This window comes from Carassius auratus, chromosome 36 (genome assembly GCF_003368295.1).
Source record: "Carassius auratus strain Wakin chromosome 36, ASM336829v1, whole genome shotgun sequence".
Lineage (NCBI taxonomy): Eukaryota > Metazoa > Chordata > Actinopteri > Cypriniformes > Cyprinidae > Carassius > Carassius auratus.
The window spans coordinates 9,064,818-9,085,273 of NC_039278.1; the positions used below are offsets into that span (position 1 = coordinate 9,064,818).

The following is a 20,456-nucleotide window of genomic DNA, read 5'->3' on the forward strand; positions in this document are numbered from 1 at the left end:
GGGCAAGGCGCGAAGAAGGCGGTCGACGGCCACGCGCTCCGCCACCTGGTGCGCGCTGGGATCCCCGGCCAACAGCCAATGATGCGCCAACCTGGTGAGTTCCGCTGCCTGTGCGCGAGCGGGCAATCGGGGTCGATATTCCCAATCGTGGAACTGTTGGGCCGCACATATCGGGGACAGACCCACGCGGCCGAGGAGTTCTTTCTTTAATTCATCATATGAAGCCCTTCGGTTGGGAGTCAAAGAATAATAGGCCCGCTGTGCTTCCCCCGTCAGGAGCGGGGCGAGGAGATGTGCCCATTCATCCATGGGCCAGACTTCGCGCACGGCTGTGGCCTCAAACATCTGCAGGTACAGCTCGACGTCATCACTCGCCGTCATCCGGGGCACGAGCTGCGCGGCTTGGACGCGGGGATCAGGCAGCGGAGCGCGCTGGGCGGTGGCAGTGCGAAGCGCGGCGAGCTCCCGTTCAGTTTCCCCTTGCCGCGCGGCCATGTGTTCAACAATTTGTTGCTGGCGGATGCTCACCTCGGTGAGGTGTTTGAGCAGTTCTTCCATCACGGGGGAGGAGCTGCCGCCTGCACACAAAAAAAAAGAAAAGAAAAAAAACACAACGGTGAACGGGGGAAAAAAACTCACAATTTTGGTGATCGCTGTCGGTGCTTCTTTCAATTTGTTGCCCGCATTCTCCACCAAATTGTCACGAGACAAAGAAGCACACGACGAGCGAGTGAGTGAAAAATATCCCCGAAGGGTGGATTTTATTGAGAGTGCCAGTGAGGAAGTGTCGAAAGTGCGGGTCTTCGTGTCCGTGTCCTTGTATCCCTCTTGTGCGCGTGCCTGTGCTGTGCCGGTGTCACCGTGGTTCGACGGGGCTGCGGCTTAAGGGCTGCTTTCTGCGGGGAAAAGAACAAAGAGTCACTTCCTGGCATGGAGACGTTGCTCCCCTTCTTCCTCCTCTGCCGCATCTTTATAGCCCGCTTGATGAGCCGCAGCTGGGCTTGCTCAGTGGCTGATGAGCGGGGACAGGTGCGGCGTGTCGGTTGCCAGGGCGACGCTGATGAGGACTCGGGACACTTGTCACAATATATATATAAATGTAAAGTGAATAAAGAATCTTTACGTAGGCTATTTTTTAAATAAAGAATATTAAATCTCTATAAATGTTACAAAAACAAGTTTAGTTAAAAATATTGAAGATTTCAGTTGTAACACACTAATCACAACAATTTTATAAAAATGTTTGTTTTAAACTAATAAACATATCTTTATTTTACATTAGCAGCCTTGTCCTAAGTGCCTTTAGTGCATATTTTAAGGATAAATAGCAGGTATTTTCAATCACGACATGACACATGAAGACATTTCATTGATCTAGTGAAGGTGTGTGTGTGTGTGTGTGTGTGTTTTATCAATCATGCGCTCCTCCAGTGGACTCCAAAGCCCACAACTCTTCCCGTGATGACGCCGCAGCGCAGAACGCGTCTCACGCAACGCTCGGTGTTTTGGAGAACAACGGAAGATGGCGAGCTCAAATAATCCGCGAAAATTCAGCGAGAAAATCGCCCTGCACAACCAGAAGCAGGCGGAGGAGACCGCGGCGTTTGAGGAGGTCATGAAAGAGCTGAGCATCACGCGAGCTGCACGGGTACGTGTGTCAGAGACGGGCACGCGCTTAGCACTGCTGCTGTGTAGAATATAGCCTGTATTTGACTTAATCGTGACAAATCGTGAAGGACGATAATGATGTTTCGGCGGTTGAGCTTAACGGGAGGCCGATCGGATGCATGAGCTCAGAGATGCTGAGGATGCTGCTGTAGAGAGAGATGTTATGAGACAGATGTCATGCACATCTGCACAGGGACCTTTCCTGGCCTTTAATGGACTGTGATTGCTTTTCGGTCCTTTAGTTTTCGATCTCGTTGCGTGTATCAGGCGACAGTTGCTACTTATTGAATGATGAAATGTCAAACAGGAGAGGAGACCGGGGCAAGTTGTCACAAATTATGTATCCATGTAACAATAGATTTTAAATTAAAAGTCTAATTGCACATATTTTGTAGCACTGTGTTTTTTTTTTTTTTGTTTTTTTTTTTGTTTTTTTATGAAGTTTATCCAACTAGGATTTTCGTATTATTATTATTAATTGTTTATTTTTTTATTTTTGTAAAAGCTGTCGGGTAAAACGAGTTTAAATGCAGTACAGCCACATTGGGATACATAAGGCACTGGTAACTATCATGAAGAGTCAGGGTTATTGTTACTAACTAACCAAAACCTAAAACCATTAGCCAGATTAACACCAATAACTTGGAGGTTTCTGTAAGTGTTCTCTAATACTGATAGTAATTTTTTTTTTTTTTTTCAAATATCTCATTTAAGGTTTTTTTTTTTTTTTATATATATATATATATATATACTGTGCTTCATAATACAATAAATTCATGAAATATGCTTAAAAAAGCATATAATTTGACTGAAATAATGTTTTTTTTTTTGTTTTGTTGATTGTTACTACTCATTTTATTTTTGATTATTGTTATTTTATTTAAATTAACTTACACATATTGTTTTATGCATTTTCGATAGTGCCAATAAACATATTGGTCAATGTTTGTTAAATTAACTTTCCTGGGAAACTTTAAAAAATAAATAGTCATTATGTAAAGGTTTGTGCTTAAATTTAGGAATATATTAGAGCAATTTGCACCGGTCTCTGTATTCAACCTCTTACTACATGTCAGATCCAGATACATGTTAGCGTGCATCACATAAGTTAATACCCATGTTCTGCTACTTTTTATTACCTCTGGTCTGCTTTTCTCATTCTTCACTTGATAAAGTGTTTTTACTCCACAGTATCTGGTTTACGTTCATTCATGCATTCATTAAGTCATTCACTGCTGCTTTTCACGCACTGTTATTTTGCACAGTTGCAGTTACAGAAGACCCAGTATTTGCAACTAGGCCAGAATCGAGCTCAGTGCTATGGAGGGTCACTGCCCAATGTCAATCAGATTGGGAATAGCAACACTGACCTCCCTTTTCAGGTGAGACCTTAGAAACTTCATAAGTTTGAAAATTCTTCTTTGCTGTCACTTTATGACTGAATTTCCCTTCAGATGATCTAATCACAGTTTCATAAACATCCTAACTGGAAAAACGCTCAAAGGGCATTCGATGGGTCGTTCTTATTAGGTGCAGTCACGTTTATGGTTTCTTTGTGAAATTTGTGGGTGAATTTCATTCATTTCCAGAGTAATCCATGCGCTTGGGAGTTTTGTGTGAAGGTAAAAAAGTTATCCTTATAAATGTATGCTTCTATTCAAGTTGGTCACACAAATTTGCCACACTGTCCAACAGAAAACTGCTTGGTTTGACAGTGACGTCTATGTGACCAGTGCTTCATCCATCTCTACACTATTGTCAATGGAATGGGCTGTTTTTTTAGAAAACGGTCCATTTTCCATGTGACTACAATTTATACAATACGTTTTCAACGGTGCATGTTAAATGAAAAGAACAGAATAAGCTTGTGATGTATTTCTGTGTTCCAGAAAAATGCTTTGGTCAAGCTTGAACACTTAAACTCTAGCAATCATAACTCTAGTTATTATAACTATTTACACAACTGTCAAGAAAATTAACCATATAGACCCTAAAAGGATGGACAGGCTAGTCATTACTCAGTGAAAAATTGAGAGTTCGCTTGCATGAGTGTGCGCTGTTTTATTCTTTATATTATCATATTATTAAGTTCTGTGATCGGACGCAAACAGCTTTTAGTGTGAGGCTAATAGTTTAAGATGCCTTTGCTTTGCCACCAAATGTTGTCACTTCATGGAAGATGATGTTATTACGACTTTTGTTAATTAAAGGGATGCTACAAGAGTCTTAAAGGATGGAAACTGATATTGACGACACAGGAAAATATCATATTTGCAATATTTTCAAAGCCAATGATTTGTTTTGTTTGAAAGCTTTCAAATTAAAGAAAGAAAAGCAATGGAGAAACATCTGGAATGTTTCTTAATGAACAGCCAGTTTATCATGTAAAAAAAGTGTTCATTGGGACACTTTTTACTGATAAAAGAAAAACTAATATTTACCTTCCATAAAGATTATATATATATATATATATATATATATATATATATATATTGACACTTTTTGAGATCCGAGTCACAATTCCAGAGCTTTCCTACGTACTAAAAACACATTTTTGTGATTTCTTCTTTTTTTTTTTTTCTTTATTTGTATAGCGCTTTATGCAATACAGATTGTGTCAAAGCAGCTTTACAGTGTTAAACAGAAAAATAGTTTGTCAATAATCCAAGAAGACAATAACAAAGAGTAATTTTTCCAGTTAAAGTCCGTTCAGAGATGTCATGGTCCAGTTCAGCTCTCTTCCAATAGTGTCTGTGCAATCAGTCAGTTAAGTGTCCTCAACTAAGCAAGCACAAGGCGACAGTGGCAAGGAACAGAAATAGAGAAGAAGAAAAAAAACACTTGCCTTGACATTCTGTTAATTAATGCAAAAACATTAATATATCAGTGTGGATTGAAGGTCCAAATACTTTTTGGGGACACTTTAAAATGAGATAGGGACTTGAAAATGCACTGTAAAGGAGGAATTGTTAAAACAAACACCTTTTAAAACAAAGTATTAACCAAAGATTTATATTATTGTCCATGTCCAGAAAACCTTTTTAATGAATTAGTAAAATATAACATGCATTTGCCCAAGTGTCATTTCCTTCTTTATCATTGCTCTTCATTTCTGAAACATTAGCATAAGTATGTACGAGATGGTTCTCATTGCTCCAAGCTTTCATTCTGCTGGTCCATCTTCTGTGTGGAGCCTGTTCTGTGCTTTTATTTGCCAAATACTGCAGCAAAAGTTCTGAAACCTTTTCTTGTGAAAGTACATTTGAACACCATTTAAACAAATCAGATTCTTTTCCAGACAACGGTTTTGGACACCAGTCGGACATCACGACATCATGGCCTGGTGGACCGCGTGTATCGGGACAGGAACCGCAACGCTTCTCCGCATCGTAGACCTCTTTCTGTGGACAAGCATGGACGTCAGATATCCTTTAACTTTACTAGACACACAAGTTTTACTCCACATAATGTGACTCCAGAAGCAGAACAAACAATCACAAAACAGTGACAGCTAGTGTAACACTGTGGTTGAATGTGATTAAAAAAAATAAAAAAAATCCCTTCCTTTCACACTTTGGTATGGTGTGTCGCACATTTTTTCCCTAACGAAGAAACCGTCCCAGTGTGAGACATTGTCCTTAACTCTGATTACATTGACAGCTGCCCCTACAGCTCCGTGTATCTGTCACCACCACCTGACACAAGTTGGAGGAGGTAAAGCAGCTTTTCTCATAACCTAATAAACAAAACATGCTGAAAGGTCATAAATCATTGTGTTTTTGCATGATCCCACCTCGGCTGGTCTGCTGCAGAACCAACTCTGACTCGGCTCTACACCAGAGCGCTGTGAATCCAGCTCCACAGGATACTTTTGTTGGTGGATCTCAGGAACTACAGTCAAAAGGAGTAAAAACTTGTAAGAATTTATCAGTTATTTTTATGCTGCATGGAATTAGTTCATCTTTAGATATTTTTTTGTAGCTCCTAAAGTCAAAAACATTAATAATAATGATAAGAAATTCACTAGAATAATACAATTCTTCAAAAGAAGTTAAGTAGTTTGTCGTACTTATGTTATTATTGATTAAAAACAGCATTTTTAAAGGAACGGTTTATACATAAATTTCAGTTTCTTGAAAATGTATAACTCTTCAGTCCTTTAAGATTTAGATTATTTTGTTTCTTTGTCTGAACAGATTTGGAGAAATTTACCATTTCATCACTTGTATTTTCATCACCAGTGGATCCACTGCAGTGAATGGGTGCCGTCAGAATGAGAGTCCAAACAGCTGATAAAAAACATCAAAATAATTCATATGTAGTCCATAACACTCCAGTCCATCAATTAATGTCTTGTGAAGTATAAAGCTTTATGTTTGTAATGTTTGTAAGAAAAAAAATCTATCATTAATACTTTTAGAACTTTAACGTTGTTTCCAGCTAAAATGAGTCCATATTGTTTTCTCCAGTGGAAAAGACGTCTCGTCTGAATCAGGAGAGAAATATGCACAGATCAAACACAGTCCGAACAGTTCTAAACAAATATGTTGGTGGAGAAGATGGTGATGTGAGAGGACAACAGTGAAAGGAAGGAGTGTATCACTATTATGGATTATGGACTCATATTTTAGCTGGAAGCAACAGTTTAAAGTTAAAAATGTCTTAATGATAGTATTTTTTGTCAATTATTTGTGGATTATTGTGATGTTTTTATCAGCTGTTAGGACTCTCATTCTGACGGCACCCATTCACTGCAGTGGATCCACTGGTGAGCAAGTGACATAATGCTACATCTCTCCAAATCTGTTTTCATGAAGAAACAAACGCATCTAAATCTTGGATAGCCTGGGGATGATTTTCAAAATATTCCTTTAACAAAAGTATTTCTCTGCTTATTAATATTTTAAAACGTTTTAGTCATGATGTGGTGCAACCAATATTTATCATACCAACATAAATCATAAAGAGGAACCTTGCAGGCCTTCATTACTGAGCAGTGGCGGTCCTACATTGAAATACACCCCTTTCGAGCCCCAAACCACCCCCCATCCACACACACACATACACATACATAAATAACAAACAAAGTTCTGCACAAACAGTTATATTTTATTATAACAACATAAATGGTAATTTCTCAATTGCACAAATCCTTCATTAGAAAGCCAAACTTAAGAGAATTAAGTTATTAACTATTGCAATTTAAACAGCAAACACACTTTTTAAGGTGCACAATTTCCACCTCCAACATTGCCAAAGGACAATGAACACCATTCTGCTCAAAAAAGTTATCAGAGCTTAAATAAATATACACTATATTAATATGCCAAAAATATATACAATCAGATATATAAAAAGTAACAAAAGCGGAGTGCAACAATATTATTATCAACAAAAAATATTAAGAATATTATACAAATAAAATATAGAATATATATTCTAAATAACACGAATTCTTCAACACACAAATGTGAAAAAACATTAAAGAGGGCATAGGCCCAGAACAGAAACCAAACTAAAACCTGACCTTTCTTGCCATCCTTGGTGCAAAATCATCAATGATGTCATCATATGCAATCTGCTCCCCTATTAAGTGATTGATACTGATGACGGCAAGTTCAGTGAGCCGATCCTGGCCTGTATTATAACATTATGAATGAAATGTGCGTTATTTGGAAGAAAGTCGAGGTGTGTGACTGACTTCAGCCTATTATAAATTATATTACTAGTGTGTATCCCCCATCCCTGTCCAGCCCCCCGCCCTGTCCGTTCCATTTGAGAGAGACCCAACTTCTCTCACAACACACAGCTTCTGTGCATTGTACATTTTCAGCAAGCAGGGCGCCGGCAGATGCAGGGAGCACCAATTTGCCAATTCCACACACAGTGAAATGATATAAATGATGAAAAACCTCTTCGCGACGCAAAGGAATATTATTATTATATATATTTTTTTAATCTGCTCATGCTGCTGCCCCCAATGTGTCACGAAAAAATTACGCCCCGGGCGGCTGCCCGGTTTGCCCGTGCCTTAAACCGCTGTTACTGAGTCAATAAAATATCAGATAATTTGACCTTTTAAAGACAAGGCTGGGTTAGTTCAGGTTATAAAATGTCATATTAGTGTGACTCCTCAAAACATAAACGGTATTTACTCTATGAATTAATAAATAAAAACAAATATTGAAAAAAATTGTTTTTGTACTTTGATAATTAAGATGATTTATATTCACTTGTACACTTACATGACTTAGATTGTGAATGTGTGTAAACACAGTAAAAACAGAAAACTAACATGAATATAAAAAAGAGCATTTCCAAGAAGTTGGCATGTGTTTTAATACGATTTTTTAAATATTATTTTATTGTTGACACTTTATTTGTCAGTGACTCACATGTATTTGTAAGGTGTTGTTTTTCCGCATGTAAAATGACCTGTTAAGAGTTCATCCTTCTCTCTCTCTCTCTCTTTCTGCAGTGCTGTTGCTCACGCCTCCAGATACAGAGGACACTGAATCAGAGATGGAGAAAGACGAGCCCAAAGCATCTCTGCATACCGAGTCATGTGACGTTCCTGGGATTCAGTGAGTTTATTATTTGTACTGTGTTCTGGACAATCATGCAACACTTAGATAACCTTTGACTTAGTATGAATATAGAGAAAATGAGGCTGGCGGCAAATGACTACAACTTTAGGTACAACATCTTAACAATCACAATGTGCCAAACTGAGATAGAAATGGTCTGAATGAAACAATCTAATTATAAAATATAGCTTGAGCACATAATTTGTCAATAGACAAATAACTTTATTAGAAACGGCAACGTCACATGATACTCTGACTTGCTGATAAAAAAAAATAGTGTACAAATTTTATCCTAAAGAAAAGTTTGGATGCAGTTTCACAGTGAGGAAAAACACTTAACTACATAGTTAAAATGAATTAGCAGTAAACAAATACTTTTCAAGCATCCATTCATTTTAGTTCTATCTTATTATTTACTAGACCTGAGCTAAAATGAACTAATAATGAATAGTTATATAATAGTGTAATAAATGCATTGCTCATTGTAACTAATGGGACCAAAATGTTTATGGCTGGTATCAATACATAATATAGAAAGTATATATAGAAATAGAACATAGAAATTCTGTTTTGCATCAAGCGAATGAAGCCTGTTTTTGTTGTTGCTTGCACTGTGAGATCAATTTTATGAAAAATTAAAGCATTTTCCCCTCAAGGTTTTTATTACCTAAATATAAAATAAAATGCTAATTTTTGTTTTGTTCGCAAAGTGTATAGATTTTATACTGCCTTGAAGCTTATTTGCATATAATTTATAATTAAAATTCTTGACATTCTGATTTAAATAAAAAAAAAAATATAAAATATTTTTTATAAAACAAATTAAAGTGATTATTGTGTTTCAATTGAATGATACTTGGGGTAGGACAGATTGTATTTTAATGTGATAAATTCTATCTATCTGTATTTTTTTCTTTGTGAGATTTAATCATTTTATATGTCTCTTATAAGTATTGCATCATATAACATGTCTCACTGAATGTTATGTTTGATTTTTCCAGCATATTCCCATCTCCTGATGAAGAAATGAATAGTTCTTTGATGCCATCTGCTCACAGCAGCGGCGGCTCCTTACCTGATCTGACAAACATCCAGTTCCCTCCTCCTCTCCCCACCCCACTGGATCCAGATGACCCCATTACCTTCCCTACCTCCAGCTCCAGCAGCACCACCAACCTGACACACTTGGGCATCAGTGCTGCCAGTCATGTCACTCCCTCCCCTCCTGCCCAGCACACTGGGCCTGCCCCCTCACCCAATATCAGCCCACAGCCGCCTGCCCCCACACTACCACCTGCCATCTCACCCCAAATAGCCATCGCACAGGTAAACCAGACTCCAGCCTCCCTAAACAGCACGGCATGTGTTTGAATACATAATATGTGTGTGATTAAAGGGTTATTAATTCATTTCTAGCAGTGGGTTCCCATGAAAGTCTGATTCTATTTAGTGTCGCACTGATGCATCAGCCAATAATCATAGCCTATCGTCGGAAAAAGGATTTATCTGCCGTTGTTTAAAAACAGCCATTGATCAGGGCTGATAATATCCTGTCAATCAAAAGGGGTGGTAAAACATGTCTGACTGCACCTGTGGATTCATTCAGTAAAAAAACACAGCTGTGTTGATCAGAGAATAACAACAGTTCTGCTCTTTTTTCATTGGCCAACTTGCACAAAACTATAATTATAAATATAACACAATATTAAATTATTGTTCAGTGAAGAATCTATTTCACATTTGCAATTGTGGGCAAGTGATTTATTGTTTATTTATTTTTCATTGGTTTAAAAATATAAACGTGAATCATAACCATATATGTATATTTTTTAATTGGATTAATGGAAATTGTTTTCATTGGATTTTCAGTGTAGGCTACTTTCTATCTGGCACCCTACATCTAGTTTTGACTTACATGGGGGTGGGGCAAATCCCCAACACCCAAATTCGCACCCTGCCTATATTTATAGAGGTCCACTACAAATAATGTTTGGTGAAGGGAAAAAACGCAGACCTGGCAACCTTGGCTTGAATAATAGTGGTGATTTCTATTGTTCAAGCCAAGGTTGCCAGGTCTGCGTTTTTTCCCTTCACCAATCATTATTTGTAGTGAACCTCCCATCCAGTAATCACAATCAGTAGCCGCATTTCTACTGTCGGGCTTACTTACTTACTTTTTCCAAGCCAGGGCTTAAAATGGGCCAGATGGGGCTAATAGCCTCGGGCAAGTAGCACAGAGGCCAGAATAGTGCTGTGTTTCCACAGTCGAGTCTGTTTCTGTTTATTTGTAGCCACAGTAGCCTATTCATCACATTAAGATTGAATGATAATATCTCTATTTTTATAAAAGCTCCCGAAAAAAAAAACATTATTATACTTTTATGACACAGGCTACCTGGAGCTAAACTCTCGAGGCGAGACTTATGACAGATAAAATATGTTACTAAATAAATACACAATTGTGATAGAGAAGTTAACTTGATATAACTATGATAACTTCTCTTTGTTGCTGAAATGATGGGGTTTCGTGACATTGCTTCTGAGAGGCGTGTTTTAGTGAAGCGTAGCAGAGCTTCAGGCTCGACTGTGGAAACCCTTCGCTATTCTGGCCTCGTTGGTACTGGCCTGAGGCTATTAGCCCCATCTGACCTGTTTTAAGCCCTGGCTCGCACTGGCTCGACAGTGGAAATGTGGCTAATGAAAGTAAATAAATGTAAACAAAGTATTAATACATGTTTGAGTTTGTGACACTGTATAATGTCTGTTGTCGTCATAGCCAATCATGATGGACAGCCTGTCCCTGGAGCAGCAGCTGTCTCAATACTCACTGCTGAGTTTACTGAACGACCTGCAGAAACAGCCGCACACCTTCCCTCAGAACATTCGTCTCATACGCCTCCCGCCTCTCACTGTAAGCTCCACCCCCAACACCACCCAGCCCTCTCTTGCCAGCCAATCACAGTCAGCCACAAGCGGAGATGCCAACTCGGTATTTTTTTTTCGTCTGCTCTACACGTTTTGATTTAGGTTCATATGGTAATTTTGAATATATTTATTTCTCCCGACAGTACCGCAGTCAGACAGGCTCTTCAGCCAATCAGTCACCAACATCTCCAGTATCCAATCAGGGCTTCTCACCTGGCGGTTCACCACAAGTATGCATAACACTTCTATGGCTTCATTCTTCATTTCTCACCAAAGCTGAATTTTCATCATCATTACTCCAGTCTTCAGTGTCTCATGTCCCATTATATTATACTAATTTGCTTTAAGAAACATTTCTTATTATTATCCATGTTGAAATATATTTGTGAGGAAATCACGATAAAGGAAGTGTAATGAATACAAATTTTAAAATTACAGCATTCATTTGAAATAGAAATCTTTTGTAACATTATAAATGTCTTTACTTTTGATCAATTTGATGTGTCATTGCTGAATAAAAGTATTCTAAACTTTTGAATAGTAGTCCATCACCATTTCCATAAAATATTAAGCAGTGCAGCTATTTTCTACACTGATAATAATCAGAAATGTTTCTTGAGCACAAATCAGTATATTAGAGTGATTTCTGAAGGATCGTGTGACAGACTGGAGTTATGATGCTGGAAATTCAGCTTTGTCATCACAGGAATCAATTTGATTTTAAAATATATTAACAGAAAAATTGTAAAAATATTTCAGAATATTTGTATCAAATACATGCAAAAAAAGACATTGTTATTATTATTATTATTATTATTATTAATATTTTTATTGTGCTGATAATGTGTGTCTTCACAGCATATTCAGGTGGTTGGAAGCATCTTCGGGGATTCATTGTATGATCAGCAACTTCAATCCAGACAGACCAATGCCTTATCTAACCAGGTACATGAGCTCTTTATTAGATAGATAGATAGATAGATAGATAGATAGATAGATAGATAGACAGACAGACAGACAGACAGACAGACAGATAGATAGATAGATAGATAGATAGATAGACTGACATATAGACAGACAAATAGATAGATAGACAGACAGATAGATAGATAGATAGATAGATAGATAGATAGATAGATAGATAGATAGATAGATAGATAGATAGATAGATAGATAGATAGATAGATAGATAGATAGATAGACATATAGACAGACAAATAGATAGATAGATAGATAGATAGATAGATAGACAGACAGACAGACAGACAGACAGACAGACAGACAGACAGATAGATAGATAGATAGATAGATAGATAGATAGATAGATAGATAGACTGACATATAGACAGACAGATAGATAGATAGATAGATAGATAGATAGACAGACAGACAGACAGACAGATAGATAGATAGACAGATAGACAGATAGATAGATAGATAGATAGATAGATAGATAGATAGATAGATAGATAGATAGATAGATAGATAGATAGATAGATAGATAGATAGATAGATAGATAGATAGATAGATAGAATGCTGTGTTACAATTTTGATTTTATTTATTGTTGGATTGAGAACTTTCTAATGCTGATTGTGTAGCTGGAGCAGTTCAACATGAATATGATGGAGAATCCAGGTGGCTCTAGTCACTGTTCAACGCTGAACTACACGCAGGCAGCCATGATGGGTTTAACCGGGAGCCACAGCAGTCAGCAGGACATGCAGCAGCTCGGTTACAGTAGCCATGGCAACATCCCCAACATCATTCTCACAGGTATTGTGTCTTTTGCTTCAGCATCAGCTTCTTTATGCAAAAATAATTCATATTTACATTATTTTGTAACTTTAAGTGAACTACCAAGTTTCATCTGTTTATTAAATGTTTACATAATTATGCCATCTGTCTTCTTCATGTAAATGTCTTTCCAAGAGATTTCACAGAGGTATGTTATAAATGCATCTATACCTGTGGTTCTCAACCTTTTTTGAGTCTATCCATTATCCATGTCTTTTAGCCCCACCACACAAGAAACATTGTTAATTATTCTAACAGAAGAAAACTGAAGGATTTATCTTAAATGTCTGGTTTGTTCTGTAAAATCAACTTTTGCGGAAGTAACGCATACCATGGAGCAACCAATTGATCCAAACACTGAATATTTCCAGCACTGTATTCTAATGCACTTAGATACTGTACCATGAGCAACACTTCCCTAGCTACCATAACCAGATGACAGTTTGCTTACATGTAGTTCACGTTAATTGTTGTTTTTGGCATTTGTTAAAATGCAAAGTTACTAGTAAGAGAGGAGAAATAAGGGGAGAAATGCTTTGAGAAATGCTGACCTATGCACCTTATATGCACAGAATTTTGTCTTTAAACTTTAAACTCTTTAGCATCTCTGTTGAGGAGTAATTAGCTGGTGAAGTGGGGTTTTTTTATCAGCAATGTATGAAAATGTTCAAAGCAGATGTCATAACAAATGTAAGTAGACTGCTAAGATAAAAAAAATAAATAAAAAAAATAAGATTGTATGACCTCACCTTACCTTCCCGCTTTGGAAATACATACACAATGAGCGCAGTGCTGAAAAGGGGCGGAGCTACATAGGGTCTTATGCAGTATAAGTCTGGGACGAGGCCAGAAATGTATAAGTGCCTACATAAAACTGGGTGGGCAAAATTTAGCATATGAAAACTGTATATCAAATTGGCAACACAAAATACAGCACAAAGATTCAATAGACAATACTACTAGAGAATTGCATAAATTCATTTTAATTTCAACTTTTACTAATACATTATTAAAATTAAAAGTTTTATCAGTTAAACCTACCAGAGCTAATGAAAAGTTGACATTTTACTGTACCAAATGTATTTCTTATTGTTAATGTTAGGTTAAGTCATTGCCAAACTTAAACTAAAGTTTACGGTATGCAAAGCATTACCTTAGATAATGGGGCTTCGCAGATGATCTCATAATCAAGTGTCTCCATTCGCATTCAAAGGAGAATAGATATCGAGGACCATAGAAATGAGCGCAGCTGTAAATATGCAGTTCGCTGTGGAGAAGAGTATCAAGCACAATGTTTATTTTTTTCTTTCCACAAAGAATGCATCTTTTTAGCAGATCAAACACTGTACCTATAGTAATATTATACTTTAAATGTATTGCTTGTTTCACTATTTTCAAATTCAACTTTCAAATTGAACACTATTTTCAACATAATTGTGGGTGGGACTAACATAAACTGGCCAATCATTATTTTGACAAGTGTATGGTATGCACCTATTGGAAGAGGGAAAATTAATAAACTGCCTGTAATTGACAGTGAAAACTCACATTAAATATATTTTAAAGCACATATATGAAGTTATAATAACATACATTTGTAAAATTACCAGCTTCTCACTGGGTGGGCCACAGATCACTCGGGCCCACCCACAGCTTCGCCACTAGTTATGAGGGGAAGAGAGTGCTTACATCAGTGGTGATGTACATTTGTGCCATCTGTCTAATCAGAGAGTGTGTATTTAAAAGTAGACTGGCCATCTCAGCTGATAATTTGATTTGTCTCACATTAGTGACGGGAGAATCTCCGCCAAATCTCTCCAAAGACCTCACCAGCTCGTTGGCCAGCGTTGGTGACATCAGCTTTGACGCAGACTCTCAGTTCCCATTGGACGAGCTGAAAATCGACCCGTTGACACTGGACGGACTGCACATGCTCAATGATCCGGACATGGTTCTGGCCGATCCGGCCACTGAGGACACGTTCCGCATGGATCGACTGTGAACCCGTTAATGCAATTCGAAGCGAGACATTCTGCTGCATGGCCTCTCAGTTCACCATCTGGTCAGTGGCCGTCCACGTCCCCCCAAACACCCACGTAAACAGCAGGCTGCCAAACCACTCGTGGCCAGGGACTGGTGGTGACGGCGAGGGGTGGAGGTGGAAGTGCTGTGACAACACTGGATAGTTTCCAATGCGCAATACCATCCACCATCCACTCTCTTCATGTATTCATGTTTTGTTTACTTGGTTACAATTACGATTTTACGATTCCTTTTACATTGTTCATTCTGATGATTTCATGGATCATACCATGTTAAGTAATTAATATTTACATTATTTTTGTAACATGACGGTAAGTGAAAAATCTGACAGAAAATCTGTTTTTTTAAATGTTTACATAATTATGCCATGTGTCTTTGAAGAAATATCCATCTGTGTGTTATTATGTGTGTGTAATCAACATATTTATTTAGATTGTATTTATTCTAATTATTTTTGTAATAATATATATTATTTAATCATATTTATGTAAGGAGCACTACTCCCCCAGATTGTGTATCAAATGTTTAAGGGAGCGTAGTCTCACGTAGCCAGACCTTCAGACTGACGGCTGAATCTGGAATTCATGGCTGCTTTCTTTGGCCAAGGTCCACCCATGAGGCCATTTGACCGACATGTCAAACAATCAATCACAGTGCGTTTCGTTCAGCTTCAAGTTTCAGGGCGTGAAAGTGTTGCCACAATAACAAACCAGTGTGTAAAACCCTCAGATGTATTATAAAGATTCTATTCCGCCAAGTGAAAATATTTCAAACACTTTTGAAAACCCAGCGTTTAGTTGATCCTGAAGCATGACGGCTTTCTTCTTTTGTGAGAGGGTTTGGCATCACGGCGTCTTTGTTTCCAGGTGGAACGTTAAAGAACGCGACACACACGTCTTGCTGAAATCCTGTAGAATTCAACCAATATGATGACAACTTTGAAACTCCTTAAGTGTTTCCACTTTTGTCCCATATGCATCAGACATTCAGCCAACAGTCCGTGGGGTGAGACTAAAGGGAGCGTTGCTCACTGTACACTGGAAGGCATAAAGTTTGCTTTAACAAAATGGCTTCCATCATTTCGTTTTGCCAGCATTATGTATCCTCCAGACATCTCAAGATGTCACAATTGGTCTTTTGATATCATATTTGATATTTTATTTGCCTGTGATTTTTCTTGCAGAAGGACAGCAGTCTCTCAATAGGAATGTAACCCATATCTTGGTGATTTGTGGACATGTGTCATGTGACTTTCCATATGTTTCACATATGTTATTTATTCAAATTGAAGATCTGTTATAGCTGAAATGTACGCTTCAACGGTGGTCAGTAAATATGTGACCCTAGAGCTGCTGCAGAAACCTGTTGAACACTTCACTGTGAGAGGACCTGATTTTGCCTTATATGAACAAAATGCTGTTTCTAACTGTTAACATGTTTTTCTAATCGTCTCTAAACTGTTTTCCTCGTGATACTCTTGTTTTAACAATGCCATTTTGTTTAGTATTGAATGCTGTATAGTTTGTACTTGTACTGCCAAACATAACTCAAGGTTCTGTTGTGAAGCTGATGTCAGTCATCTGGCTTGGGGAGAGTAATGCTCCTTATTCTGTGCGTTTACAGGAGCTTCTGTTTGTCATTCCCATGCGTATGTTCATGTCCTGTCATACCTTGATCAAGTGACCAAGTTTTCCCTGAGTACTATAAGAAGGAATTAAGGAATCACTCATTTACAATTTAGTGATGCAGTTAAGGAGCTTTCTATGCAGTGGGGTCCAAAAAACACCACATTATGGAATGAAAATGATCACAAACAAAGACAATTATTACGTAACATGTTGATTGTGTACAAAATGACATTGAAACAAAGGGGACAATAAGAAATATTAAGGAATTTATTTTATTTATTTTTAGTTTTAGTTTTTTAGTCAAACTGGTATGTTGATAATTATAGAAGCTTGCCATGGGACAAACAAGGTTTAACTTTTTGAGCACAGTTCATACTTTTAAAATTATGAGATAAAAAGATGCAATTAACTTAATTGTTTTTATTTAGAAGTGGAAAAAAACAGCAGATTTTCAAGATATAAACTTTTTTATTATTATAATTCTTTATTCCACATAAAAAACAAGCTTTCATTTATAATAGTTTCGATTTTTATTTAAAGTTAAGTATTGTCATTTTTTGTACTTTTGGACCCCACTTTAACTTGTAAGTCTTATAAACAACATATTTATAAAACTGGGGATGAATAGCAAGGTAAAGTTTTGGCAATTAAACGAAATGTTTCCTTCTAAAGTTTTAGCCATTTTGGTTGAGCCAGATATATTTTGGTCATCTGGGTCCTGGAAGGAAATATTAGCTCTCAAAACTGTGCAAATCCAATTTGATTCCTATGCAAACTGAAAGCATAAATCAACCAAACAATCTGGGATATTAATGGGTGAATATGAATAGTATTCTTAGTGCTGAGAAATAGGGATTGGCTCAGATGGTTCATACACTGTAGTTTATTAGACGCAACAAAAACCGCAATACTCGCTTAAGTTTTTATTCCTCAAACTGTGCCAGAATATTTCTCCTGTTATTTTCATATGTTTTCCATGAGCGTGTTTCGCTCCTGAAAATAGTGTACATAAAGCTTATCACTGGAATATGATGACAGCATGTCAAAATGAGAAAAAACCTTTAGAGCGAGGTCTTCGTTAGTTTTTTGGTATGAGGTCTTCAATTGCTTGGCTGATTCCAGTAACAAGATTCACTGCACATAAAACAGTATAAACCCATGAGACACAGTGCATGTATTAGTTAATGCTAGTCGTGTCATTTTACGTCTATGATCATGTTCAGAAACAGAATGTATTTGTGGGGCTCCGTGTTATGATCTTTTTCAAGTTAGTGCATTACACCAAATGACCTGCTGGACAATGCTTGACCAAAGCACTATTGTTTTTTGTTTGTTTGTTTGTTTGTTTTATTCTCTGATCTGTTATGTTGCCGTTTTTTGTTTTCGGCCATGGTAGCATTTTCCTACTCATCACGATTGTAGCATGTTTGATATCTTCAGTTGGGTCATTCCCTTGCCCTCTCGATTCGCTTGGCCCTTGCATCTTGAGATTCCGATTGAAATCCTGTCAGGAAATCTCAAAGATACGGCAGCTTTCATACTGATGTTTATGTGCATTTCTTCTAAATCGTCTGGCTGCTGCTCCTGAAAACTTCAGCTGCGGCTTTGCTCATGAAACTTGGACTGTTTTACCTTCTGAGAATGCCGACTGTTCAATCCTGTACATGCACTTCCCTCAGTTTACCATGAAGATGTTGTTTGTGTACTGTTTTCTGTATTGCACTGATAATTCATAGGGAAAACAATTCTGGAAGCGCATGACTTCCCAATGCAGAACGAAAAAGGGCTCAGTCTGTTTGTTGCTTTAACATGTGAAAAATTAGGAGATGTAGGCAGACTGCATGTATTTATTGGTAAAATAATTTGTTGTTGATGCACATGCAGCATGCAGCCAAACTGGGGCGGTTTTAGCTAACAGCACTTATGTGAATGTTGGAATTGTTAATTTGTGTCCTGATTATTTGTGTAAGACTAAACCCCCTTAGAGTAAATTCCCCTTTAAGCCTTAATAGAACTGCTGAGCAGTTAGTGACCATGATTACAATGTCCGTACTATTAAGACTTATAATGACGTAGCTGACTAGTTGAGATGTATTTCTTGATAAACATAATGATAGTCACCCATAGGATAGAGCTGAGCAATATAACAACCATTCCCCTTAAATCACAGCATTAGCATAAACGAATTGCCATCTACATCGATTTCTTTCTGTAAAAATTATCTATTTTTAATTTTGTCAACCATCATTTCAATTAAGGCAGGTTTAATGAGTATTAGAAGATAATGGAAACAAACCACTCATGAGAGTGTTGTTACAGAATGCGCATCAAATCTTTGTGATCTCTCGTTTTCTGAGCCTAAACAGTGCTCGCTCTTTATTGGAGTTAACGGTATAATAGGGCATATCATTTGTGGGCGTCTATATCTTTTATTGGGTTGGATATATCCAGACGCCCAGTTCTATAGTCGCTGTGCTGGTGTGGTCATCTTTGTCTCCTATATGTGGTAACTGATTGTAGAAGGAACTGATTTTCGTCTTTGTTGTTTTGCTGGTCCTTTTCCTTTCTCAGAAAAAAATATGCTAAATATGGATGTGCATGTTGTCTCAGCTGCATATTTCAGAGCCTTCTTGTTATATCATTTATATTTTGTAACCTGTATTTCTGTACGTGTTTTTAAAATACATATATATAGATATATATTTTTTGAATTCTGGCTTTTGTGACCTCAGTGCTAATGCAGTGTTGTCAATTAATGTTTTTCATCAGGGTTTTATGAGGAAAGCTTGTTTACTAAAAATCGCAAAGTATAAAAGAATGGAGTATAAAATATGACACACATGACTCACATTCATTAATCTTGTTAAAAAAAATGAGTGATGATGTTGAGTTTGGCTTTAAAAAAGCTGGATTTGCTGGGTTTTGAATTTCTCAAAGTCCTCACAGATTGTATCTTTAAAAAAAAAACAGGAATACAGTAGAGCTGATTCATGCATTCTCTCCTCAGATGCGACTGTGAATTGTGTATGCTCGTCACAGATTTAATTTAGATAACAGACAAAACTTAGCAGGCCAGATGAGGTCTTAAAGAGGATTCTGGATTCTGTATGATTTCAAAGAAAATAAATTGGTAACTAGCTCATGGAAAGCGAGGCCACTTAAATAAGATTGATTGCAAAATTAGAATTTTTCTATTAAAATACATGGAATGTTTATCAATAAAGTAGAACATAAATAGATTGAGTTTTCATTTCATGATAACTTTAAAAATAAATAAAAAATTGGTTATGCATTCTACTTATCCTTCCGGAGCTCCTCCGTAGGATTCCAAACCGGTAAGTGGTGTAGGTGTAACTCATTTTCAATTACTCCCACGGCTCTCGGCCCACTCCACTCATCACACCATTGTGTTGTCAGATTTTATTAGTAAGCTTGTTCCACAGTTTGGGCGAATTTAATGTTTCCACATTCAAAGAGATCATCAGCGGTTATAATTTTCTAACTGCAGTGCTGTCAGTATAATGGCCAACTGCATGATTGAGTGGCCTTTTAAATCCTCTTGAGAATCTCTTGCTAAACTCTTGCTTTCTCTCTTTCACAGCGAGCAGGAACAGAAACGTATTAGATGTGAAGCTTTGCAGAAAAGACTAGCGAGAGTGCCTTCTCCATGAGCACAAACTGTAAGTCGCACAAAGAAGCAGCACTACATATCCTGTACTTTTAACGTGGATCAATAGTGTGATACTAAGGTAAGTCACATATTTATTGCAGACCGGAAAAAAGCTGATGCCACGCCTCTGAAGAACATT

The 20,456-nt window shown here is 37.4% G+C and overlaps 1 protein-coding gene across 2 annotated transcripts; it reads left to right on the forward strand.

The window, feature by feature from the left end:
• Positions 1-1,522: 1,522 nt before the first annotated feature.
• Positions 1,523-19,308, forward strand: crtc1b (CREB regulated transcription coactivator 1b). Of its 2 annotated transcripts, XR_003277503.1 has the most exons (13): positions 1,523-1,648; positions 2,934-3,050; positions 4,967-5,092; positions 5,321-5,382; positions 5,481-5,584; positions 8,147-8,252; positions 9,257-9,581; positions 11,032-11,244; positions 11,324-11,410; positions 12,039-12,125; positions 12,781-12,955; positions 14,767-17,718; positions 17,777-19,308. XR_003277503.1 is itself a non-coding variant. In XM_026221186.1 (12 exons), exons 1-12 carry the CDS (start codon positions 1,523-1,525, stop codon positions 14,976-14,978), a joined length of 1,740 nt encoding a protein of 579 aa, XP_026076971.1. In that variant the 3' UTR covers positions 14,979-19,308. The 2 variants fall into 2 exon arrangements, 1 of the variants encoding a protein (XP_026076971.1); XM_026221186.1 differs by having other exon boundaries at positions 14,767-19,308.
• Positions 19,309-20,456: the final 1,148 nt, after the last annotated feature.

What these genes read in the sequence shown, in the direction of transcription:
- crtc1b (XM_026221186.1), top strand. Translation starts at nt 1,523, where the DNA reads ATGGCGAGCTCAAATAATCCGCGAAAATTCAGCGAGAAAATCGCCCTG. An exon ending in TGTGACGTTCCTGGGATTCA is followed by an intron (nt 8,253 to 9,256) that starts GTGAGTTTATTA and finishes TGATTTTTCCAG; the next exon opens with CATATTCCCATCTCCTGATG. An exon ending in CCCAAATAGCCATCGCACAG is followed by an intron (nt 9,582 to 11,031) that starts GTAAACCAGACT and finishes TTGTCGTCATAG; the next exon opens with CCAATCATGATGGACAGCCT.